This window comes from Bubalus bubalis, chromosome 6 (genome assembly GCF_019923935.1).
Source record: "Bubalus bubalis isolate 160015118507 breed Murrah chromosome 6, NDDB_SH_1, whole genome shotgun sequence".
Lineage (NCBI taxonomy): Eukaryota > Metazoa > Chordata > Mammalia > Artiodactyla > Bovidae > Bubalus > Bubalus bubalis.
In genome coordinates this window covers 20,655,295-20,683,012 of record NC_059162.1, presented here as the reverse complement: position 1 = coordinate 20,683,012, position 27,718 = coordinate 20,655,295, and the positions used below count along the sequence as shown (strand labels likewise).

Here is a 27,718-nt window from a genome sequence, read left to right as displayed (position 1 = left end):
TTTGGACTGTGAAGAAAGCTGAGGGCCGAAGAATTGATGCTTTTGAACCATGGTGTTGGAGAAGACTCTTGAGAGTCCCTTGGACTGCAAGGAGATCCCACCAGTCCATTCTAAAGGAAATCAGTCCTGGGTGTTCTTTGGAAGGACTGATGCTAAAGCTGAAACTCCAGTACTTTGGCCACCTCATGCGAAGAGTTGACTCATTGGAAAAGACCCTGATGCTGGGAGGGATTGGGGGCAGGAGGAGAAGGGGACGCCAGAGGATGAGATGGCTGTATGGCATCACAGACTCGATGGACATGAGTTTGGGTGAACTCCAGGAATTGGTGATGGACAGGGAGGCCTGGCATGCTTCGATTCATGGGGTCGCAAAGAGTCGGACACAACTGAGCGACTGAACTGATGTATCTTTAAATTCATTCCTAAAAATGAATTATTCGTCATGTAGATTTATACTTATGCAACAAAAATGCTCTAATATTCAGGCTTTTAAAAAATAATGGTAAACTGCTCTTCCACTGCTCTTATTCATCCTGAAGACACAAAATACAATAGCTAACTTTTAAATTAGGTATTTTATTTATTTACAGGTATTTTCAAGCATATGAGAAAATAAGAGCTAGCAAAAATTAGATCAGCACACAGTGCCAATTGGCACACAATGGTAACATTAATTAAGTACCTATTACTATTGCAATATGGTCCAATCAACTCAACATTTTATCTAATAAAAGTGATAGTAAAAGATCAATTCCTGAGAATATGTGCTAGTTGTCTTGGTAGAATGTGTGTGTGTTAGTCGTTCAGTTGTGTCTGACTCTTTGCGACTCCATGGACTGTAGCTGGCCAGGTTCCTCTATCCATGGAATTCTCCAGGAAAGAATACTGGAGTGGGTTGCCATTTCCTTCTGCAGGGGATTTTCCTGAACCAGTGTTTCCTGCATTGCAGGCAGAAGCTTTACCATCTGAGCTACTAGGGAAGCCTGTCTTGGTAGAATAGCTCTCAAAATTTTCAATTAATAGTACAAAATACTACCACTCCCCTTTTAAAATAAAGCCTTCTTATCTTATTGCTCATTTTTTAATCTAGAGAAAAAGATTTTTTACAGATGGTGGATTCAACAAGTATTTATCTTGTGTAAACCCCACTAAAATGGCAATAAAAACATATGCCTTCCAGAACAAATAGAATGAAGCAAAGATAACAGCAACAAAATCTTGGAAAGCTGGATAAGCATCTATTTTAACAGACTTAATCTTATTTCACAAACTTCAGACCTTTTTCTAGTTAAAAAATTACATGACTATTTGTTAATTATAAAAACTCAGTACTCTGGGTATAATCTGGATGGTATAGAGAGGTTTTATTAATATAATTTTCTAAATTTATTCATTTTGACTGTGCTGGGTCTTCATTGCTGTTCGGGCTTTTCCCTAGCTGAGATGAACAGGGTCTACTCTCCAGTTGCCTTGCCATCGCTTCCCTTCTTGTCGAGCACGAGTTCTAGGGCATGCCAGCCTCCAGAGTTGCAGCTTGGGAGTTCTCGTGCACCGGCTCAGTGCTGTGGCACAGGGGCTTAGCTGCTCCCCAGCACATGGAATCTTCCCAGATCAGGGTTGGAACCAGTGTCTCCTGCCTTCACAAGCAGATTCTTTACCACTGAGCCACCAGGGAAACTCAAACAGCATGTAGCTCCTCTTCTAATCTCGTAAAACAATATGGTTTAAAACTAGTGCATTTAATGCACTTATGCTGATTATCATGAATACTGCTATCAGATCAGATCAGATCAGATCAGTTGCTCAGTCGTGTCCGACTCTTTGTGACCCCATGAATCGCAGCACGCCAGGCCTCCCTGTCCATCACCAACTCCCGGAGTTCACCCAAACTCACGTCCATTGAGTCGGTGATGCCATCCAGCCATCTCATCCTCTGTCGTCCCCTTCTCCTCCTGCCCCCAATCCCTCCCAGCATCAGAGTCTTTTCCAATGAGTCAACTCTCCGCATGAGGTGGCCAAAGTACTGGAGTTTCAGCTTTAGCATCATTCCTTCTAAAGAAATCCCAGGGCTGATCTCCTTCAGAATGGACTGGTTGGATCTCCTTGCAGTCCAAGGGACTCTCAAGAGTCTTCTCCAACACCACAGTTCAAAAGCATCAATTCTTCGGCGCTCAGCCTTCTTCACAGTCCAACTCTCACATCCATATATGACCACAGGAAAAACCATAGCCTTGACTAGATGAATCTTTGTTGGCAAAGTAATGTCTCTGCTCTTGAATATGCTATCTAGGTTGGTCATAATTTTCCTTCCAAGGAGTAAGCGTCTTTTAATTTCATGGCTGCAATCACCATCTGCAGTGATTTTCGAGCCCAGAAAAATAAAGTCTGCCACTGTTTCCACTGTTTCCCCATCTATTTCCCATGAAGTGATGGGACCGGATGCCATGATCTTCGTTTTCTGAATGTTGAGCTTTAAGCCCACTTTTTCACTCTCCTCTTTCACTTTCATCAAGAGGCTTTTTAATTCCTCTTCACTTTCTGCCATAAGGGTGGTGTCATCTGCATATCTGAGGTTACTGATATTTCTCCCGGCAATCTTGATTCCAGCTTGTGTTTCTTCCAGTCCAGTGTACTCTGCATATAAGTTAAATAAACAGGGTGACAATATACAGCCTTGACGTACTCCTTTTCCTATTTGGAACCAGTCTGTTGTTCCATGTCCAATTCTAACTGTTGCTTCCTGACCTGCATACAGATTTCTCAAGAGGCAGATCAGGTGGTCTGGTATTCCCATCTCTTGAAGAATTTTCCACAGTTTATTGTGATGCACACAGTCAAAGGCTTTGGCATAGTCAATAAAGCAGAAATAGATGTTTTTCTGGAACTCTCTTGCTTTTTCCATGATCCAGTGGATGTTGGCAATTTGATCTCTGGTTCCTCTGCCTTTTCTAAAACCAGCTTGCACATCAGGAAGTTCACAGTTCACATATTGCTGAAGCCTGGCTTGGAGAATTTTGAGCATTACTTCACTAGCGTGTGAGATGAGTGCAATTGTGCAGTAGTTTGAGCATCTTTGGCATTGCCTTTCTTTGGGATTGGAATGAAAACTGACTTTTTCCAGTCCTGTGGTCACTGCTGAGTTTTTCAAATTTGCTGGCATAATGAGTGCAGCACTTTCACAGCATCATCTTTCAGGATTTGGAATAGCTCAACTGGAATTCTATCACCTCCACTAGCTTTGTTCGTAGTGATGCCTTCTAAGGCCCACTTGACTTCACATTCCAGGATGTCTGGCTCTAGGTCAGTGATCACACCATCGTGATTATCTGGGTCGTGAAGATCTTTTTTGTATAGTTCTTCTGTGTATTCCTGCCATCTCTTCTTAATATCTTCTGCTTCTGTTAGGTCCATACCATTTCTGTCCTTTATCGAGCCCATCTTTGCATGAAATATTCCTTTGGTATCTCTGATTTTCTTGAAGAGATCTCTAGTCTTTCCCATTCTGTTGTTTTCCTCTATTTCTTTGCATTGATCGCTGAAGAAGGCTTTCTTGTCTCTTCTTGCTATTCTTTGGAACTCTGCATTCAGATGTTTATATCTTTTTTTTTCTCCTTTGCTTTTCTTTCTCTTCTTTTCACAGCTATTTGTAAGGCCTCCCCAGACAGCCATTTTGCTTTTTTGCATTTCTTTTCCATGGGGATGGTCTTGATCCCTGTCTCCTGTACAATGTCACGAACCTCATTCCATAGTTCATCAGGCACTCTATCTATCAGATCTAGTCCCTTAAATCTATTTCTCACTTCCACTGTATAATCATAAGGGATTTGATTTAGGTCATACCTGAATGGTCTAGTGGTTTTCCCTACTTTCTTCAATTTCAGTCTGAATTTAGCAATAAGGAGTCCATGGTCTGAGCCACAGTCAGCTCCTGGTCTTGTTTTTGTTGACTGTATAGAGCTTCTCCATCTTTGGCTGCAAAGAATATAATCAATCTGATTTTGGTGTTGACCATCTGGTGATGTCCATGTATAGAGTCTTCTCTTGTGTTGTTGGAAGAGGGTGTTTGTTATGACCAGTGCATTTTCTTGGCAAAACTCTTATTAGTCTTTGCCCTGCTTCATTCCGTATTCCAAGGCCAAATTTGCCTGTTACTCCAGGTGTTTCTTGACTTCCTACTTTTGCATTCCAGTCCCCTATCATGAAAAGGACATCTTTTTTGGGTGTTAGTTCTAAAAGGTCTTGTAGGTCTTCATAGAACCGTTCAACTTCAGCTTCTTCAACGTTACTGGTTGGGGCATAGACTTGGATTACTGTGATATTGAATGGTTTGCCTTGGAAACGAACAGAGATCATTCTGTCGTTTTTGAGATTGCATCCAAGTACTGCATTTCGGACTCTTTTGTTGACCATGATGGCTACTCCATTTCTTCTGAGGGATTCCTGCCCGCAGTAGTAGATATAATGGTCATCTGAGTTAAATTCACCCATTCCAGTCCATTTCAGTTCGCTGATTCCTCGAATGTCGACATTCACTCTTGCCATCTCTTGTTTGACCACTTCCAATTTGCCTTGATTCATGGACCTGACATTCCAGGTTCCTATGCTATATTTAGGTTATTTTCTGCCACCTTATTTTTTGGCTCTTTAGACTTCTTTTCCATGTCTTTTCTTCCTCACTTCCTGCTCTCTATTGGATTGGCTGGGCTTTTTTTTTTTTTTTCCTTCTTCCTCCTGGTTTTTAGTTTCTAAGTTATACATTCATTTTCCATTTCTTTAAACTGTTATTCTTATTATATTATTATGCATAAATTGGGAAGATTATTTTTAATATGCATTTATTATGCATACTTAATTTACAAAGTTAACATTATGGTGCTTTATGGTTTTTTAATTTTACATTTTGCTTAGAAAGCCTATTATTAAAGAATAAAAATGTTCTTTATTTCTTGTTGTAATTTTATAGTTTTTATTTATATATTCTGATTGTTAATTCATCTACAGTTCTTTCTGTGTGGAGCTTCAGGGAGGGAATCTACCTTTATTTGTTTTCCAAATGGATAGCTAATAGTCTCAACCCTTTTTACATTGTTCATCTTTTCCGTATTAACTTGAAATATGATCTTTATCACAAAGTACATTTACATTTAAATGTGGGTCTATTTCTGTGAGTTTTACTCTATTCCAATATACTTATCTCTCCAGGTATATTATCAAACTATCTTAACTACTCTTAATGGTCTAATATTTAATAGGGCAAATCCTTCTACTACGCATGACTCTGTAAAAGGAAAAAAAAATAAATTTCTCAATTGTCTATTCTTCTCCATATTCTCTCCTAATGTGTCAAGTCCTTACTGTCTGAAAAATTCCCATTGGGGTTTTGATTGAGGTTATGCTGAATTGAGAGATTAATAGGAGATATACAGTGACAGACTTTACTTTTTTGGGCTCCAAAATCACTGCAGATGGTGACTGCAGCCATGAAATTAAAAGATGCTTGCTCTTTGGAAGAAAAGCTATGACCAACCTAGACAGCATATTAAAAAGCAGAAACATTACTTTGCCAACAAAGTTTCATCTAGTCAAATCCATGGTTTTTCCAGTAGTCATGTATGGATGTGAGAGTTGGACTATAAAGAAAGCTGAGTGCCGAAGAATTGATGCTTTTGAACTGTGGTGTTGGAGAAGACTCTTGACAGTCTCTTGGACCGCAAGGAGATCCAACCAGTCCATCCTAAAGGAAATCAACCCTGAATATTCATTGGAAGGACTGATGCTGAAGCTAAAACTCCTATACTTTGGCCATCTGATTCGAAGAACTGACTCATTTGAAAAGACCCTGATGCTGGGAAAGATTGAATGCCGGAGAAGGGGACGGCAGAGGATGAGATGGTTGAATGTCATCACTGACTCAATGGCCATGAGTTTGAGTAAATTCTGGGAGTTGGTGATGGGCAGGGAGGCCTGGCGTGCTACAGTCCACAGGGTCGCAAAAAGTCGGACACAACTAAGGGACTGAACTGAAACTGATTGACATCATTATAATATTTACTTCCCCACCCAAGATTTTATTCTTTCTTTACTTATTCAAAATGTTTTGAGTTCTCTCTCCAGAAATATTTATAATTTTTTTCCATACAAGCCATGTATTTCATATTGGGTTTATATGCTTGTTATTTTTATAAATGAGATTTTCTTCCATTATAATTTTTCATTAGTTATTATTGGCATACAGGTAGATGTTGATTTTGTTTATCTTTTATTCAGCCATTTTATCGCACTCTCTTATTAATTCTAGTTAATGTTTCATTGGTTGTCTCAAGATTATCTAAATAGGCAACTATTTTGCCGGCATGTGATTCTTGTCTCCTCCTTTCCAGTACTTAGCTCTCTTCTTCTATTGATACATTGGCTAAGAGATTTAGAACACTGTTGAATAGCAGCAGTTATAACAGATAGTATTATTGTTTTATTCACTAAAAACTTTCTAATGTTTCATAAGGTGTGATGTTCAATTAAGTTTTTTAATAGATGGCCTCCATAAAATTAATGCAATTTCCTTCTCTTAGCTTACAATAACTTTTATCAGAAATGAGAGTTGGTTTAATAAAAGTGTTTCAGCATCTTACAAGATTACCTTTTTATTAATATTATTCAGTTTTTCAGTATAGGAACATATTCCCTAATATCAACCACACTTGCATTACTGGAATTAACCTTATTGGCTAACTCAATTCATTTACTGCAACAAAAATTTATGTATCTAATATATATCAAGCACTTTTCTGGGCACTTGGCATGTATTAGAGAACTGACAATGATTCCTCAGGAAACTAAGATGTCTATGACCTAGATGTCTATGATCTGTTGCTGAATTTAAATTGTTAATATTTGATTAAGTATTTAATATTTATAAGTGAGGTTGATGTTAATTTTTCTTTTCTGTGCTATACTTTTTGCTTTCCTTGTCAAAGTTAGATTATAGAAATATATTGCAAGTATTTCACTATTTGCCACGCCATAGAATTGCATACTTAACAAATGAACTTATCTCTTCCTTAAAGGTTTTCTATAACCATACAATCACCTAGACCTGGGGTCTTCCTCTTAAAAATTTATTCTTATTGTGATGAAAAATATGAAATTTACTGTCTTAACCATCTTTAAGTGTACACTTCAATAGCAGTAAGTATATTCACATTATTGTGCTCTTTTCCTTTTTAAATATATTTACTACCTTTTCAGTTGCTTCTATGGTTATTGGGCTATTAAGTTCTCTGTCTCTTATCAAGTCATTTTGGTTTGTATTTCCCTCGAAATTCTTTTGTTTCACTTAGATTTTAAATTTATTGCTATAATGTAGTACACAATACATTCTTATGCTTTTTAGATATTCACTTTTTCTGTGATTATGTCCCCTGTTCATTCCCACTGTTGGTTGTTGGTTTTTTTTTTGTATTTCCTCCATCTTTCTTTTTATCAGACTTAACAAGGATTGTCCATTTTATCGGTCTTTTGTTCAAAGAATCATTTTTAGGTATATTAGTCAAGCGTAATTTTTTTTACGCATAATTTTTTATTGTTTCTTTACAACTCCATTATCTCTTAATTCCATCCTTCTGCTTTTTTGGGGGGGGGGTTGTTGATGTTCTTTGTCTAGCTTATTGAGTTTAACATTTGGTTCATTGATTTTCAACCTTTCATGTTTTCCAAGTGCATTTCTAAAGCTATATGTTTTCTTTTCTAATACTATTTTCTGCATGCTATAGGGAGAAGGCAATGGCACCCCACTCCAGTACTCTTGCCTGGAAAATCCCATGGATGGAAGAGCCTTGTACGCTGCAGTCCATGGGGTCGCTAGGAGTCAGAAACGACTGAGTGACTTCACTTTCAGTTTTCACTTTCATGCATTGGAGAAGGAAATGGCAGCCCACTCCAGTGTTCTTGCCTGGAGAATCCCAGGGACGGGGGAGCCTGGTGGGCTGCCATCTATGGTGTTGCACAGAGTTGGACACGACTGAAGTGACTTAGCAGCAGCAGCAGTGACCTTAAATCATCTCTGCTGCTGCTGCTGCTGCTACTACGTCGCTTCAGTCGTGTCCCACTCTGTGTGACCCCAGAGACGGCAGCCCACCAGGCTCCTCCGTCCATGGGATTTTCCAGGCAAGAGTACTGGAGTGGGGTGCCATTGCCTTCTCCGAAATCATCTCTGAAACACATCTAAACGTTAGTAATGAAGCATGCTATAAATCAGATTACTTGGCTCCCAATTCATTATTCTTTTCATTCTATCATGGTATTCTTTAAACTTGAGAGTTCCTCTGAGCAGGAATTCTATAGTACCTGAGTTTAAATTACTACATCACCGGGAAATAAAAGTATTATTTCTCAACATTATGCCTAAATTAAGTTGTGGTGAGTCTGGATATTTCAATAATAACTGGAAATTAAAGGAAAAAAGCAATTTCACTGTTATTTGCATATTTCCTGTCATGAATGGAAGGAACTGTCATTTGCAGTACAGTGTTCTGGTATAAACATAGATTCTGGTGTTCACATCTCCAGGTTCAAATCCCAGTTTTGTCACTTTCTAGCAGAAATCTTCTTAATCTCTCTAAGCTTCAATTTTCTCATTTCCAAAAGAGGGCAACAAAATACCCTGGTGATCTAGTAGCTAGGACTCTGGGCTTTCACTGCCAAGGGTATGGGTTCAATCCCCCATTGAGGAATTAAGATCCTGCAAGCTCTGTGGCCCAACAAAAAATATGCTGTATTCAATTGCAAGGAAAGTATTCAGCACATAGCCTAAAACACACACGTGTATATTGACACATCTACTGTCAATTGCCCTGGAGGAGGAAATGGCAACCCACTCCAGTATTCTTACCTGGAGAATCCCATGGACAGCGCAGCCTGCTGGCCACAGTCCATGGGGTTGCACAGTGGGACACGACCAAGCGACTTAGCATGCACGCACGCACTGTCAGTTGCGATCAGATATGAGTAGAAATTATAATCGGATTCTCACCCTTCAAATTTTAGACTTTATACTACAATAACCTTCCAAATTGAACGCCTGTTTATTTAAACTTTATAGCTATTAGTTTTGTCTAGTTCTCCCCCAAATGAAAAAAATTATAAAGCAGTAGATTCATGCAACAATTCAGTATGATTTAAAGCCAAAACAGATTAAACTCAACGTTAAAGCATTTCATGATCTATTCTGGCCAAAATGATGCGTTTTCCTTCATTGGTGTAACTATTACTCAGAGAACCAGCACCCGAAGTTACAAAGATCCTAGTGTTATCCTAGGCAATGGCACCCCACTCCAGTACTCTTGCCTGGAAAATCCCATGGATGGAGGAGCCTGGTGGGCTGCAGTCCATGGGGTTGCTAAGAGTTGGACACGACTGAGCGACTTCACTTTCACTTTTCACTTTCTTGCATTGGAGAAGGAAATGGCAACCCACTCCAGTGTTCTTGCCTGGAGAATCCCAGGGATGGGGGAGCCTGGTGGGCTGCCGTCTGTGCGGTCGCACGGAGTCGGACACTATTGAAGCGACTTAGCAGCAGCAGCAGCAGTGTTAGCCATACCTTCTTAGTGGTTCAAGGGCGCCCTCTGGCAGGGAGCTGAAAAAATTCAACTCTACACTAAAAGAAATACTTTTTTTTAAAGCTGAGGCTTTTCAAGTAAATTCTTAACAATTTATGAAATTAATCTTCTCTTTAATAACTGCTAGCATATTGTCAGAAAAGACAAATGTCGCTTTACAAGGGCACCAGAATGTTCCGGTCTTACGTTTCTCTAATTTACTGGGAATTGGAAAGAAAATCCAGGCCCCTTTCCCCAGAATTTACTTTACATAGTTCAATGAAATTGTTGGCATGGATCGCCTAGATAAGTATATTGATCTCTTTGTTTGTTCTGTCTGCATAAAAGTCTATACTTTATTTAACATGCCACTGTAGCAGTTTGCCCAGTAATGTATATCACCAACATTAAATATTTATTGGGTATCTCTGTGTACAGGACACCGCACTAGGTGAAAAGGATGGGGAAAACAGTCCTCTATCCTCAAAGAAACGGCAATCTACTTTTTTAAAAAGGATGTGAAAAAAGAAATACCGGGTAAGATGTGCATTGAAAAAGATAAGCTTCTCTCAATTTGCTTTCTGTGTTACCTTGGGAAAGTTATTCAACTTTTGTGAACTTCAGTTTCTCTGTAATATGGAGATAAAAGTCACCCCAAAGGAAAGTTGCACAAGTTAACTGAAATATGTGCAAAGGACTCAGCATATAGTAAATGCTCTGTTAAAGGTGGTTGTTTTTATTTATTAGTATTAAGAGAAATCTTAAATAATAGCATTCTACATTAAATTTCACTTGCTTCAAATGGTAAGATATGTAAACGAAATGTTTTCTATTTTATTTTTTCAACATTATTCTCTCTAGTAAAGAAAAGTGATTCTGATGAGTTGCTTATTCAATCAGTAATTAGCCATTTCTAAAGGAATTATTTCAGTATAAAAATGTAATTAAGACTCCTTTACCACTTACAAAATTTAGGATTCATAAGAACACACATTTTCTGGTACTTACTTCATATGCTTTGCCTATTCTCTTGAAATATTTAAAATTTTAAAATAACTTCATTGCATTTTATGGTCATCTACAGAAAGCTGAGCGCTGAAGAATTGATGCTTTTGAACTGTGATGTTGGAGAAGACTCTTGACAGTCCCTTGGACTGCAAGGAGATCCAACCAGTCCATCCTAAAGGAGATCAGTCTTGGGTGTTCATTGGAAGGACTGATGTTGAAGCTGATACTCCAATACTTAGGCCACCTGATGTGAAGAGCTGACTCATTGGAAAAGACCCTGATGCTGGGAAAGACTGAAGGCAGGAGGAGAAGGGGACAACAGAGGATGAGGTGGTTGGATGGCATCACTGACTCAACGGACATGAGTTTGGGTAAACTCCAGGAAATAGTTATGGACAGGGAGGCCTGGTGTGCTGCGGTTCATGAGGTTGCAAAATCGGACACGACTGAGCGACTGAACTGAACTGAACTGATCATTTCTAACAAAAGCAGCCCACGAACAGAATCATGGTCATCAAAAGAATCTTAGCAATTTATAGTGTAATCTTTTCCTTTTTAGAAATAAGAACTTAGAAAGCATCTCCTTAACATTCAGTTCAGTTCAGTTCAGTTGCTCAGTTGTGTCCGACTCTCTGCGACCCCATGAATCGCAGCACACCAGCCCTCCCTATCCATCACCATCTCCCAGAGTTCACACAAACTCACGTCCATCGAGTTGGTGATGCCATCCAGCCATCTCATCCTCTGTCGTCCCCTTCTCCTCCTGCCCCCAATCCCTCCCAGCATCAGGGTCTTTTCCAATGAGTCAACTCTTCGCATGAGGTGGCCAAAGTACTGGAGTTTCAGCTTTAGCATCATTCCTTCCAAAGAACATCCAGGGCTGATCTCCTTTAGAATGGACTAGTTGGATCTCCTTTAGAATGGACTATTTGAATCTCCTTGCAGTCCAAGGGACTCTCAAGAGTCTTCTCCAACACCACAGTTCAAAAGCATCAATTCTTCAGCACTCAGCTTTCTTCACAGTCCAACTCTCACATCCATACATGACCACTGGAAAAACCATAGCCTTGACTAGACAGAACTTCGTTGGCAAAGTAATGTCTCTGTTTTTCAATATGCTATCTAGGTTGGTCATAACTTTTCTTCAAAGGAGTAAGCGTCTTTTAATTTCATGGCTACAATCACCATCTGCAGTGATTTTGGAGCCCCCCAAAATAAAGTCTGACACTGTTTCCACTGTTTCCCCATCTATTTCCCATGAAGTGATGGGACCAGATGCCATGATCTTCGTTTTCTGAATGTTGAGCTTTAAGCCAACTTTTTCACTCTCCTTAACATTACAAAACACTTAAAATTTATTTTTTGAATTTTAATAATTTCTCAGGGAGGGCAAGCATGTAACAATTTTTTTTTTTAAATTCAGTTTGTGCGTGAGGAAACAAACAGTAGAACTAAGCACAGTATAGGATTTCCCTGGTGGTAAGACTCTGCCTGCCAATGGAAGGGGCACAGGTTTGATCCTTGGTCTGGGAAAATCCCACATACCAGGGCAACTAAGCCAACTACTGAGTCAGCACTCTAGAGCCTGGAGCTGCCACTACTGAAGCCCTTGTGCCTTGAGCCTGTGCTCCACAGAGAAGCCACCACAACACGAAGCCCACGCATGGCAAAGAAGAGTTGACCCCACTCACTGCAACTAGAGAAAGCTGCTTGCAACCATAAATAAATGAAGGTTTTTTTTAAAAAACTAAGCACAATATAAAACATTCACTAAGAAAAAGTACTTAAAGCTAAGCTAAAGACTACATGTATCATCTCACTTAATTCTCACAATAACCTGAAACAGGTGTTATTTTCTCCATTTAACAAATGGGGAAACTGAGTCACTAATCACTTATGTAACTTACCACTGTCGTGCAACTACTCAACAGCAGACTCAAATCCAGGCTGTCTGATTCCAAAGCCAGTGCTCTCAACTTCTGTATTTATCTATTACTGAAATGTGACAATTCTCTAAATATCCATGAGTCTGACATAAATAAATGATTGTATAAATAAATGCGGGAAAAGGATGGCTTTTTTACAGAAGAATTCCAAATAATAACTGTAGAAGGAATGAGGAAAATAATTACCATTAGGTAAACATCAACTTTTGCAAGCAAGAACCATCAACAGATTCTAGTTCAAATTAACAGGTAAATGATGAGAATAGGATATTTGCAACTAATCGAGGCATCTCTCCATATGGTATTTATTAAAAATAAGGAGAAAAATAGTAAATTTACAGTGGGGAAACCCAGCAGACACCACCTAAACAAAGTGATCAAAGTTAACATCACTGCCAGAAGGGTAGAATCACTGTAATTACTGAATGTGCAGAGAGAATCTTCCACGAAAAAAATTTTTACTTAATGATTTAAAGCTCTTCAATACTTTTGCTGCCATAAAGTTTGGTACTAAACTACCAACTGTGACAAAAACTTAAATTCTGCTTGATTTGAGACTAGGTAGGCACCAAGTCTCTAAAATCAACTGAAGCATTTTTACTGTTCTGTCTTCATGAAAACTGTACCCTTTAAAGAAATAAAGGGTACAGCTTTGTACCCTTTGGTACAAAATATTTGTAAATATTCCCAAATATTCCCATTAATATTTCTATTATTATAGATTACAGTTATTATGGAAATTATATTTGGAAGCTATAGTTTACAACTTCTGAAACCCATTCTATTTTTAAATAGTATTAACAAAGGAAACTGAAATATGCCATATGCAAAAAATAAAAGGTATGTGTATCTTTTGATTTCAAATAATTAAAGCTGATATTTATTGAGTCTTCACTATGTACCACGCACAGCTTTTTTCCTGCACATGATTTCATTTAATTCTCACAATTTCCTAAGGTTGATTATATTACCACCACTTATCAGATATGTAAATGGTTACAAAGGTTAAAAATATTGTATAAGGATGGGTTGTCTGACACAAGCAATACTGTCATTCTTTTTCTAAATATTTTTTTCAATTGCTAAGAAGAAGAAAATCGAATTAATTTGAGTTTCATTGACTTTTATCTTTACTTTCCTCCTATGCAGATGTATGTTAACACACAGCAACAAGAATGGTAAATAATTACTAATCTAAGATAACTAAGAGTTGGCCATATTGTTATTATAATTATACTGAACTTATTTACATATCCTTTGTTTTATATCAAACTTTGAGCTCTTCTGGAGGAAAATCATGATTTTGATTAGATATAAAATAGGCAGTTAAACTTCAAATAGTACACACTTTGTAAGAAGCTGAAGCAAATGTCATTACTCAGGTAATCATTCTTGATTATTTCATTCACACACATATTTACAAGTCTAAACAAAATGTACACATATAAAGACCATATTTAAGTTTCTAAAAATTTATTTAATTGGAGAATAATTACTTTACAGTATTGTGATGGTTTTTGCCATACATCAATATGAATTGGCCACAGGTATACGTGTCCCCTCCATCCTGAAGCCCCCTCCCACTCTCCTCCCCACCCTACCCCTCCAGGTGTCACAGAGCACTGGCTTTGGGTGCCCTGCGTCATACATCAAACTCCCACTGGCTATTTTACATATGGTAATATGTATGTTTCAATGCCATTTTCTCAATTCATCCCACCTTCTCCTTCTCCCACTGAGTCCAAAAGTCTGTTCTTGACATCTGTAAACACCATATTTTTTAATGTTGTTTTCCACCGTTAAAGCACTGATTCCCTGAATCTAGTAAATAACTGCATCAGAAAGTTTATAATTAATATAATCATTTATATTTGAAGATTGTTATTTTTTTTCAAATTTGAAGTTTTTATCATTAAATATTTGTCTTATTATGGTTTAGTTACACCCTCAATTGTTTCAAATAGAAGTAAGGTACTTCATGGGCTTCCCAGGTGGTGCTAGTGGTAAAGAACCCGCCTGCCAATGCATGAGATACAAGAGACAGGGGTTCGATCCCTGGGTGGGGAAGATCCCCTGGAAAAGGACATGGCAACCTACTCCAGTATTCTTGCCTGGGAAATCCCATGGACATGAGAGTCTGGTGGGCTACATTCCGTAGGGTTGCAAAGAATCAGAGAGGACTGAAGCGAGTTAACCCACACACAGGTACTTCATATTAGCTTCTGGATTTGCCATGTCTTGCCTACAACAAAACAAGTCACTGGGTTTATGCTGGAGACGATCATTCGTTTCAGTCCTATTTTTAGAGGGACGGGAATACAAAAGAAGTTCTTAATCTGGAGACACTTAAAATGGCTCTTTTAGTTTTCTTCAAAAAGGAAACAGGCTGCCAAACTTCAGGATCATCACAACATCCTTTAACTATATATCTTGTATAAAATGTTTACATTCTATTAAATACTGTATCTTAGCCACATATAAAATAACACTGCCACTGACATCAGTGGAATTTCATGGACAATGGAATGAGTCAGTAAGTCTTGTCAAAATAGGCATATTCCTCCACCTCTAAAATGTTATAATTGTCTAAATATAAATACTTAAACGGATGCAGTGTCCATGTATTACTTACAGGTTGACAATTGTCTAAAAAAAGCACAAAGTTCATAGACAAGTCTTTCTCTCCTTGTTTCTTCTGAAAAATGAATAAAATGGAAAAAAATCTTATACCACATTGAAATTCAAATTATAGGTTGCTATTGTTCAATTGCTAAGTCATGTCCGACTCTTTGTGACCTGGTGGACTGTGGTCTGCTAGGCTCCTCTGTCCGTGGGATTTTCCAGGCAAAAGTACTGGCATGGGTTGCCATTTCCTCCTCCAGGGGATCTTCCTGGACCAAGGATTGAACCTGAAGCTCCTGCACTGGCATGCGGATTCTTTACCAATGAGCCACCAAGGAAGTCCAAATTATAGATAAGAAAAAACAAAAACCAATGACACGAGAGAATTTTCAACTAGTGGTAACTTACAAGATCTGCAGTTACTTTTTTCATTAACAATTGTTTGCTGTTTTCTATATTTTAAATTGTATTATACTTTAAGTAAAATATTTATTATATTTAAAAATTCAAATAACATTTTAAATAACAATTTTTAGATATTAAGGTTTTTCTCATTTGTATCCATTTAAAGATTCGTATTTTCACTTTAATATAACTTTTCTTGCAAAATGTACCTCAAAAATAGAAAAGAATGCCAAAAGGGAAGTTTTATTATGCGGTAGAAAAACTGAAAAGGAAAGAAACTTTAGAGGTGACAAAAACCTATGATATTTCAATGGGTTTCTGATCTCCTGTAAAGGATTTGAAAATTGTATACAAAGCTTAATAAAATAAACTTAACAGCCAGATTCATGTTAGCGTGCTCCGGGTGTAGTTTTAACTGTACACTTCCCCCAATAGAATGAAAGAATAATGATTTGGTGATGTTGAATGTATTGATTAAACTGTGAGCCCAATAAACACTGGTTACTTTTTTGGTAGAAATATTTACATGCAATTACAGTCACTGATTTCTTGCAGTTGTTTCTTGATATGTTCCTGATTTTACAATTCCCCAACTCAAAGGTGCAGAAATCTAATATTTACCTTCCTTTATGAAAAATGGCATGATGGAGAGAAGACTCGCAGGGTATAAACACAAAGGCGGACATTTGGAAGTTGATGGCTCTAAGATTCATTCTGTTGTTAAGTTTTTGTCATTTCTTAAATAAAATTTTTGAGTTTTTCCTTAAAATCCCAGCGCTTCTTTGTATTAGCCCAACCAAGTACATGATCCCTACCCATTTTTGACCCTGTTCACTGCTCCTGCCCGCAGTTTCAGCATCACAGGTCCCCGGTATCCTGGGCGAGTTGAAGCCCACGGAGTCTAAAAACCCAGGGCCCCCAAAACTGGGAGGTTCCTGGCTCCGTTGGACCCACAGCCTGAGAGTTCCAGCGGCAGACCACAGCTCCAGGCTCTCCTAGGGGATCTGAGACCTCTCCCAGAATATCCTGTTCCTTTTGTTCGTTTGTTCAACAAACGTGTTCAACTTCCGATGCCCATCAGTCTTCGGAAAATCATTTCGGGCCTCACTTTGCAGGGCAGTGTCCTCACCTTGTTAGTGATCCAAAGAAGCCGCGGAAGACGAATCTCAGGCACTATTTAGCAGATATTATCAAACGCTGCCCCTCCAAGTGCCGTGAATCTGCGGGGAACATAAGGCCTCCTCCCTTCCCTTCATCCTTCACTACCACCCAAGAAAGCGTTAATGGCAAAGAGCGACCACGGCGAAGCTCTGCCGTGCGTGCATCCGAGCCAGCCTTTTGCCAAGTTCCTCCACACCGCGAGGCGCCACCTTCTCCCCAAGCCAGCAGAAGGGTTGGCAAGCCGCGGCCAGGCCTCGAGGCTACGGGCAGGGAGGGGTCTGAGCATTGAGGCCTCAAAAACCTCCGGGCTGGAGGTGGATCGAGAATCACGTCCGGGATTGGCGGGGTGTCTCTGCTGAATTCGTCCATCCAGTCGGGAGGCTGGGTTCCCCGGACCGCGTAGCGGAACTACAACTCCCGAAACCACTGCTGCCGGACTTCCGGAAGCCAGAGCTGGCCGGGGAGGAAGTTGCTGAGACCCGGCCAAAAGAACGGGGGTTAATTTAGAAAGAAAAACGGGGGGTGGGAAGAGCTATAGGGCTAACCTGTCAGTTCGCCACCATGAACGTGGTTTTTGCTGTAAAGCAATACATTTCCAAAATGATAGAGGACAGCGGACCTGGCATGAAAGTACTTCTCATGGATAAAGAGACGGTGAGTTTGCTTTTGCTCAGTGTTTGGGGGGGAACCCTCCTCCCTTGCAATAGCTGGTCCCATTCCAGTGTAGGGTTTAGCATTTAATTAAAGATTTTAAGTTTAGCATGGAACTGAAAGGCTTTATAAAGCTTGCCTAGATGGTTTTCACTCTGAATGATTCTAACCACTGCCAGAGAGTCTTCTTGTACCCAAAACAATGGATTGAAATCAGAAATCTTTTTCTAAATGCCTCTGCCAAGAAATGATATATAAGACAGACCACTGGGAAGACTTTGGGATTGCCCTGTTGTTTCCACTCAGCGTTGTGTTTTTAAAGTAAAGCTATTAGAGCTCAAACTGAGATGACAGGTTATTATTTATCATCACAAAATTAAAAAAAAAAGAACTCTTAAGATGGTGGGAAATTTTTTGTCAATTTATGGGTTGTCCGTGTTCAGAGAGAGCATTTCATTTTGGTACATTACTTATTATTTTAGATGCTCAGTAAATGTTATTACATATGTTAGTATTTAAGTTATCCCAGTAAGTAGTATTAATGAAAAAAAAAATTTTTTTAAGTCTTAGGTATTGCTGCTTGTTTTTAATATTCTGGACTAGCATAATATTAGTTAATTTTTTTCTTTACAGACTGGCATAGTGAGTATGGTGTACACACAATCAGAAATTCTCCAGAAGGAAGTGTACCTTTTTGAACGCATTGATTCTCAAAATCGAGAGATCATGAAACACCTGAAAGCAATTTGTTTTCTTCGACCTACCAAGGTACTACATAAACAGCTGCCATCTGCTTAGGCAAATACAGCACACTATGATCTAGAAGTATTATGAAGACAAAATAAATTTCTATTATCATCGTTTGTGGCATCATAATTATACTGGCTTATCAGTTATAACCATGACTTTCCATATCTCAGTCACTCCTCACAGCTAGATTTCCTTCAAGATGTTTTGTAGATTCTCAGCTACTTGCAACGCCACTAACTGCCCTGAGACCCACATCTCTTTATTCTGAATGAAACTCCACACCTATCACACTGAACACCATTACCATTTAATCTTACCTACTTATGTCAGTGTTTTGAGTCTTTATCATTTTATTCATATCTATGTTCAGGAACCTTTAATGGCTCAATTTTACTTCCCTGACATATTTAGTAGCCCTCAGGGCCCTCTAGCCGGCCTGGTCTGCCCTTAGGTATTCAGTCTTGTATGTCCTATCTCTGCTCCTCCACTGCAGCCAAATAGGCCTTTGTATGATCCTTCTACATGCTCACTCCTGCCCTCTGTTTGTTCTTTTCTCCTAATTAAAGGTTCTTTAGCTTTCTGTCGGAGAAGGCAATGGCACCCCACTCCAGTACTCTTGCCTGGAAAATCCCATGGATGGAGGAGCCTGGTAGGCTGCAGACCATGGGGTCACTAAGAGTCGGACATGACTGAGCGGCTTCACTTTCACTTTTCACTTTCATGCATTGGAGAAGGAAATGGCAACCCACTCCAGTGTTCTTGCCTGGAGAATCCCAGGGACGGTGGAGCCTGGTAGGCTGCCGTCTATGGAGTTGCATGGAGTCGGACACAACTGAAGCAACTTAGCAGCAGCAGCAGCCTTCAGTCATTTTTTGTCCATTATCTTCTAAATCTAACATGAATCCTCCTTTAAAAATCCTTTACTATTTCTGTCTTATTTTGTATATTCTCTTGTTTTATATTTATGTTCTTAACTCCAGTGCTTGTATATTATGTACTTTCCAAGATGAAAATCTGACCATGTCACCACGCTTGAAATCCTTGAATGATTTCTCATTGCTTTTACGATAAACACACAACTCCTTCTTAAGTGTGGCATGCAAGGCCCTGTATGGTCTAGTTCCTACTATTTCTATAGCCTCATTTCAAACCATTCCCCATTTGGTCTTAGCCACACTATTCTTTCAGTCCACTATATTCCATCATGCCGCAGGATCTTTGCACAGGTTTCTCTGTTTACCTGGACCATCTTCACTCCCTCAAGCAAATCTTTCCTGGCCTTGCTGACCAGGTCAAATCCCCCTCTTATAAGTACTTATAGCAGCATCTTCTCCAGCCTATTACTTGTCATGGTTGAAGTCTCATATGGTTAGTATGATTAATTAATATGTCTCATGTACCAGCAGTAAATTCCAGGAAAGCAGAGATGATGTCCATATTTTCACACTACTATGTCCCCAGTGTCTACCACATAGCAGATACTCAATAAGTAGTTCTGAATTAATTAATATATCAAGTAATTCTTCTGTTATAGTAGTTTCCAATTGTTTATTAGTCATGAAATTTTAGTTCTGAGAGGGGTTTTAAAGATAATTTAGTCCATCATTGCCTGACTTTTTTTTATTAGAGAAGCTCTTTCACAGCCTTATGTATATGTTCTCTCAAGCTCAAAATGTGTTCTTAGAAACAATTTTTCCTTAAGATTACATTTAAAGTTAATTTTTAATATAGTTTAAAATTTAAATGACAATTTTTAAGGTCTTTTTTCCATTTAACAAGCAATATGTATTGCTTACATTACTTTTCATTCTGTAAGGAAATGTATGGTTTTTTAACATTCAAAAATGATATTTTATATCATGTATAGTTTGGAGATCAACTTTATACTGAAATTTAGCCATATGTTATAGTTTCAAAAGTAGATAAAACCTTCATTATGATCTTACGTAATTGGAATTATGTTTTGACCATTTGAAAATCAGTTGTTTTTTATTTCTAAATTTCATGTTTTATTTTTAAATAATGCAATTATACAAAAGGCCTTAGCCTACCATTTATAAATACTTCAGAAATACTGCAGTTCTGCCACCTTTGGTCCCAATAAGTTAAAAGCCCAAGTGAATATAATTAACTATATTTTCTCTTGAATGTTGGTTTTTAAATGTGTCTAAAAAATTTTAGACAAATTTTGATATTCTACAAAAAAATAAGAATTTTGATGAGATGAATACAAGTTTACAAACAGCTTGAGGCAAATTTGCATAATTATTACCTATTTTATGTTGTATTTCAACATCTATGTACTTTATATTTTTTAATAACTAATTTGGCCAGAGCAGTACAGCTATATCACATATGATTTGATCATTATATTTAATGTATCTCTTTTATCCCCAGTCCTCACCCGTCCCGTTATAGGTACACTTAATCTAGACCTCAGCACAGTAGACTCTTAGTAAATACTTAAATAAATCAATGGATGATACATACTTATTACTTCATCACTTAAGTGGTTTTTCTCATTTTGTTTGCTTGTTCTTTTCTAGGAGAATGTGGATTATCTGATTCAGGAGCTCCGAAGACCTAAATACAGTATATATTTTATTTGTAAGTATTTTTTCACCTGTTCAATCATGTAACTAAATCCTAGCTAATATGTTCTACTAGCTACTGCATATCATGAGTAAATTAATTGAATCCATCACTCTTAAGAGTCTGGTGGGTGTTTTGTCCTTCAAAGTATTACCAGTCAATTGGACCAGCATTCTGTTTCTGAGAGCTAAATGTGGTTTCCACTCATCATTGACTGCTTAGGTTAAAAAAAAACAATTTAAGTTTTACCTTGCCTTTCATATTTCTTAATAAGTCAAAAGTTGTAAGTAGTTAACTTTCACATTCCCCTTTGCCAAAAAATGTATGTATACTTATTCCTATTTTACACTGTTATGAACTGAGGCACAGAAGCCAATTTATTTATTTAGAGGGAGGATGTAGTTGTGTTTATTGGAAAAGCAGAGATTTAGTTTACATACCATTCTTCTCTTTGCAACTTTATGTAACACTTGAAAGTAAAAGTCATCAGATACATATGTCCTATTTGCACAACTTTTGGGGAGGGGAAGAGAGGTGGAGGCCTGGAAATAAACTAGGTTTGTGGTTATCATACAATTTATATGGATTTTTTTTTTTTTTGCTTTGGAAGTTACATCTTTTCTCCTCTAGATGTCATTATTGATCTTTATAACATTAATGTAGGTTACTTAAAAGCTTTGGAGTTTTTGGGTTTAGACTATAGTCTAAGACATACATACTTTCTTCAGGATATATTACAATTTAATAATGGTACCAAAAATTAAGCCTTTAAAACAACCTCAGGGTAGAAATAGGCAATTTTATTCATTTCTATTATCCTACTTTTGTTTTTGTCAGTGTTTTCTTTTTGGTTAATAATCACAGGTTTTCCTTTTCAATTAAACTTTTTCTTTTGAGATAATTGTAGATTCACATACAGTTGTAAGAAATAATACATAGATCCCATATACTGTTTACCCAGTGTCCCCTAATGAAGCATCTTACATAACTATAGTTGGGTATCACATCATACCATATTGACATTGATACAGTAAGGATGCAAAGCATTTCCATCTTCCTAGGATCCCTCACATTGCATTTTGTCTACTTTCCTCCCATCCCAGGCTCCTCAGTAACCTCTGGCAACCACCAACCTCTTTTCCATTTGTATAATTTTGTCATTTCAATAATGTTATATAAATGGAATCATGCAGTATATAACCTTCTGAAATTGGCTTTTTTTCATTCAGCATAATTCTTTAACGATTCATCCAGGTTGTTGCGTATCAATACTTGATTTAAAAAAAAATTTTTTTTTTAATTTATTCCATGATATGACTGTACCACAATTTGTTTAACTGTTCACATAATGAAGGACATCTGAGTTGTTTCTAGTTTGGGCTAATACAAATAAAGTTGTTATAAATACTTGTGTACAGGTTTTTGTGTGAACGTAAGTCTTTATTTCTCTGTAATACATAATTCCCAGGGATCAATTGCTGGGTCATATGGTAGCTGCATGTTTAATGTTTTTAAAAAACAACTAAATGTTTTCTGGAATAACTATGCCATTTTACATTTCCAGTAGCAATATCTAGGCAATCTAATTTCTTTGTATCCTAACAAGCATTTAGTGTTGTCCCTGGTTTTCATTTTAGCCATTCTGATACATATTTAGTCATTCAGTAGTTTTTTAATCTGATTACAAGCGAGGTACTTAGGATAGGAAAGTATAGAAACTTTTGTATTCAGCCACACACACACACACATTTATAGAAAGAGATTGATTCTCCATGCTGCCAAATCTATGTGCACATTTAATAGAATCACTGTTTTGCTGAGTCTCTTAGCTAAAAAGTGAATAGATCATGAGATAAAAGACTCCTTTTTCCTCTGAAGAGTTATCTGATACAGTGGCCAAGATTAATAATGAATAATAAATCTAATATTTACTCTTCTGGTTCTAGAGATTGATTTAGGCTGTGAATCTATGAAGTCGAAGGAAAAAATTATATATGTTAAAGTAGTTAGCACTAAGCCTAGGAAAAATAGACTGTTGAAATGTCTTGGGTGGAGCAATTTCACAGTTTTATTTAATTGAAATAAACATCAATAACCTCAGATATGCAGATAACACCACCCTTATGGCAGAAAGTGAAGAGGAACTAAAAAAGCCTCTTGATGAAGGTGAAAGAGGAGAGTGGAAAAGTTGGCTTAAAACTCAACATTCAGAAAATGAAGATCATGGTATCTGGTCCCATCACTTCATGGGAAATAGATGGGGAAACAGTGGAAACAGTGTCAGACTTTATTTTTGGGGGCTCCAAAATCACTGCAGATGGTGACTGCAGCCATGAAATTAAAAGACGCTTACTCCTTGGAAGGAAAGTTATGACCAACCTAGATAGCATATTCAAAAACAGAGACATTACTTTGCCAACAAAGGTCCGTCTAGTCAAGGCTATGGTTTTCCCAGTGGTCCTGTATGGATGTTAGAGTTAGACTGTGAGGAAAGCTGAGGGCCGAAGAATTGATGCCTTTAAACTGTGGTGTTGGAGAAGACTCTTGAGAGTCCCTTGGACTGCAAGGAGATCCCACCAGTCCATTCTAAAGGAGATCAGCCCTGGGATTTCTTTGGAAGGACTGATGCTAAAGCTGAAACTCCAGTACTTTGGCCACCTCATGCGAAGAGTTGACTCATTGGAAAAGACCCTGATGCTGGGAGGGATTGGGGGCAGGAGGAGAAGGGGACGACAGAGGATGAGATGGCTGGATGGCATCACTGACTCGATGGACGTGAGTCTCAGTGAACTCCGGGAGTTGGTGATGGACAGGGAGGCCTGGTGTGCTGCAGTTCATGGGGTTGCAAAGAGTCAGACACGACTGAGCAACTGAACTGAAAATGAGTTTATATATAGTGATTTTATTCTTTATAGACTTTCAGCACAATTTATATCAGCACTAAACTGGCCTTCTGCTTATGTCATTTTTTAATGATTGTATTTTTGTATATTCTTATGTGTACTAAATATCTTGTATTAGTATTAGTATCCCATCCTTTATTTTTAAAAAGACTTTGTTGTGGAAGTTTTCAAATATATACAAAAGTAGACAGAATAGCCTAATAAATCCCCATGTACCCATCACCCAGTTTCTACAGTTACTGTACCATGACCAATCTTGTTTTAGCTGTACTGCTATCTACTCCCTCATCAACATTATATTGAAGAACATCTAACAGATTGTATGATTTCATCCATAAATATTTCCATGTGCATCTTTAAATGATAAGGACTCATTTTTAAAAAAGACCATTAGTACATCCAAACAATGAAAAGTAATCCCTATTTATGCAAGTATTCATTCAGTGCTCAAATTTCAAATTCTTTCATGCCTTTTTTTCCCTGCTCAGTTTGTTTGAATTAGGATCATAGCAAGGAGCCTGGTAGGAGGCCCTCTATGGGGTCGCACAGAGTCCAAAACGACTGAAGCGACTTAGCAGCAGCAAGGTCCACACATTGCTATTGGAAGATTCATTGTTGAAATTTCTTGAATCTTCTATAGTTCCTCTCTCTAACTTCACCCCCACACAGTCTATTTATTGAATAAACCACTAAACCGCCTCCTTCTGTTAGTTTCCTTCAGCCTGGATCTCGCTGATTACATCCACATGGGATAGTTTAACATGCTCTTTGCAATTTAAAGAACTATCCTTCAGTTCCTATAAATTGGTACTTGGATACACAGGTTTAATTAAATTCAGATTTGATTTCTTTTTGACAAGACTTTCATCAGCAGTGTTGTGTGCTTCCGTTGACTGTCTTACTGCGACACTAGCAAAGGTTAATGCTCAATATTTCTATCCATTGATTCATTAGGAGTTGGGAAAAAAAATGGTGTTTTAAATTCTATCGTTATTCCTGCTTTGCTTTTTAGCTGGAAAATTGCTATAAAGAGTTTCCCCTCATCTATTAATACTATTTGGTTATCTGATGGTACAGTTGGGATATAAAAGGACAAATACTTATTTTTTCCTAAGTATTTGCTCTTTTCAATATAATGATTTGGTTCCCTGACATCCTCCAATGCCTATAATGATGGTTCCTTTTTTTTTTTTAGTATTATGAATTTACAGATTTAAACATATTTGTGTTATTCATTCCAATGTGAAGGTGTTTGACATATACCACAATGTAAAGTATAGTACCACATATACTAAACTTCACTTAGTTTATTAGACTTTAACTGTCAGGCCCCTTTATGTCTAATTGTAACAAAAATTATCTCCTCTGAGTAAACCACATCTTACATGTCTGTTTCAGATTTCAGTAATGTGATAAGCAAGAGTGATGTGAAGTCATTAGCTGAAGCTGATGAACAGGAAGTTGTGGCTGAGGTTCAGGTAAATATATTGTTCCTCTAACACATCTCTTTTATTGGCCCTTTTGAAAGATTTGAGTCTATAAATAAGGAAAGTGCTATCTCTTAAGAAAGGAAGCTGTTGATCAGACACAATAAATGTGCATTGCATCACACTCTACTCATATATATATAGAAAGTTTGGAAGAAGTATCAAATGAATGGGAATAGAATTAAAGAAGTCAGTGGGAATAAGGAGATTGGAATGGTACTGGATTGGTAGGGAGGGTTGGAGTCAGAGGCAGTTATGTTTTATAAAGGTAGTCTTATGAGCTATGCTATAAGAATGTTCATCTGCACAGTTATAATTTATGTCTGATTGGAAGAGAATAGGAAGTAAAGGATGAATGAGTTTGTTAAAGTTCTGTTTGTGATTATCTTGCTTTGGGAATAAGCAGATTGGTCATTAGGTTAAAACTTGGAAACTCTTCAATATTCTACATGCTATGAAATACCTCACATTAGAACATTTCATGTTACCTTTTCCTTCTTAAACCCTTTAGTGTTCTTGAACACATTTAGCACAAATGTTTTAAACACTTTTATCACCTCAGTGAAGAATATCATCCTCAGGGGAGCAAATAAGCAAGTTTTGGATTTTTATAAGGATGTGCTAGGTGATAAATGAATAAAAAAGAATGACCTATTTTAAATCACATTCTCCCTCATGAGAATACACTGGACAGCAATGTTCTTACTCATCTGAGTGTAACACTGTATATCTTTAGCAGTGTTTTATTTTTACTAATTGAAAAGTCTCCTTAAATATGATATGTATACTTATACAACTTTTGTTTTTTGATTGGGTTTTTTTTTAAGATTTATTTTTGCTTCTATTCTATAATTGTCTTATTAATCCCCTCACATTGACTGTTGTTACTCAATTGTTAATTGATCAATTTTTCTTTTTTATACCTGCATTTCCTCCAACTTGATTGTATCACATAGTATTATATCACATATGAAAAATATTATTGCATGATACAGTTAGGAGTTTGTGGAATAACTGACTGATCTTGGTGCTTTGTTTGTAGGAATTTTATGGTGATTACATTGCTGTGAATCCACATTTGTTTTCCCTCAATATTTTGGGTTGCTGCCAGGTATGGAAAGAAGGAAGGCTTTTGTTTGTTTATTTATCAGATGGAAGTTAATTCAGTAAGTAATTGGACTTGTAAGAAAAAATTCAAATATGTTCTATGAATGTATGTTTTTAACAAAAAGGGTCGAAATTGGGATCCAGTCCAACTATCCAGAACAACTCAAGGTCTGACAGCTCTCCTTTTATCTCTGAAGAAATGTCCGATGATTCGTTATCAGCTTTCATCAGAAGCAGCAAAGAGACTTGCAGAATGTGTTAAGGTATGGCATTCTGTATCCCCAGTTCCAAAACATCAAGACCATTCATTTCCTTATCATATTTCCAAAACTAAAGGAATATTTTATCTGAAACCAAGGAGATGATTTGTTAGGTTTATTGGCAAAGAGGTAGGAATTATATTTTAAGACCTAAGGCAACAAATTAGAGCTAAGATTCTTAGGTTTAACTCAGGAAACATTTGCAAGCTACTTAACTTCTTTTGATCCGGTTAAACCACTTGTAAAATAAGAGTTTCAAATCCTAACTCCTTAAACAGAATGCTACTAAAATTTTGTCAAGCTTTTGAATCCTTTTATGGAAGGCCTGTGAAAGTGCAAAAAAACTATTGTAAATGTGGTTTTTATGTATGAATTTTCTATTTATGTCATCTCTATCTGCTACCAATTGGTTGACCAAACGTCTTTCTCTCTTACCCACAGCAAGTGATAACTAAAGAATATGAACTGTTTGAATTCCGGCGGACTGAGGTCCCTCCGCTGCTACTTATTTTAGATCGCTGCGATGATGCCATCACCCCATTGCTAAACCAGGTGCAGAGCCCTTTGTTAGCACAATGGAAGGATGATTTCAAGTGGTGTTCATCAAAATGCAGATGTGGAAACGAACATGGTCCATTTATTTGCCTCCTTATTTTCAGCTATTCTTGTTTTTGCCTTGTATTTCCTAATATTCTGGTATCAGTGTTCTAGCCACAGTCATCTTCAACTCTTGCTTCTGCCTCCTCCTTCCTGTCTCTTTCTGCCACCATTCCTAAGTAAGGCAACTTCTAGGTTCTCTGGGATTTCCATGGTGGCTTAGCAGTGAAAAATCTTCCTGCAGTGCAGGAGACACAGGAGACATGGGTTCAATCCCTGGGTTGGAAAGATTCCTAGAGGAAGGCATGGCAACCCACTCCAGTGTTCTTGCCTGGAGACTCCAATGGACAAAGGAGCCAGGGTCACAAAGAGTCATATACAACTGAAGCAACTGACCACGCATGCACGCTAGGTTCCATAGATTCTACTTTTCCAGTGTCTATCTGTTCTTTCCCATTACCTTGGTGTAACTAATCTCTTATAGCAGTAGTCCCCAGCCTTTTTGCCACCAGGGACAGGTTTCATCGAAGACAGTTTCTCTACAGAAGGGCTCAGGGGGAGGGCAGCCAGAGGGGTGGTGTTCTGGCCTTGTATGGTGGTGTTCAGGTAATGCGATCTGTGGGGAGTAGCAGATGA

General features: G+C 37.8%; 1 protein-coding gene across 3 annotated transcripts in view; it reads left to right on the top strand.

Annotated features, from left to right (window-relative positions):
• The first annotated feature begins 17,165 nt into the window (after positions 1–17,165).
• The window catches only part of VPS45 (vacuolar protein sorting 45 homolog), a 66,621-nt gene continuing 56,068 nt past the window's right edge, over positions 17,166–27,718 (top strand). For all 3 annotated transcript variants that reach the window (XM_025287938.3, XM_025287939.3, XM_044944427.2), the window contains exons 1-7: positions 17,166–17,389; positions 18,020–18,154; positions 20,683–20,743; positions 25,030–25,109; positions 26,161–26,229; positions 26,351–26,488; positions 26,927–27,037. In XM_025287938.3, coding sequence (XP_025143723.2) covers positions 17,297–17,389; positions 18,020–18,154; positions 20,683–20,743; positions 25,030–25,109; positions 26,161–26,229; positions 26,351–26,488; positions 26,927–27,037 — 687 coding nt within the window. In that variant the 5' untranslated portion in view covers positions 17,166–17,296. The remainder of the gene's footprint in view (positions 17,390–18,019; positions 18,155–20,682; positions 20,744–25,029; positions 25,110–26,160; positions 26,230–26,350; positions 26,489–26,926; positions 27,038–27,718) is intronic.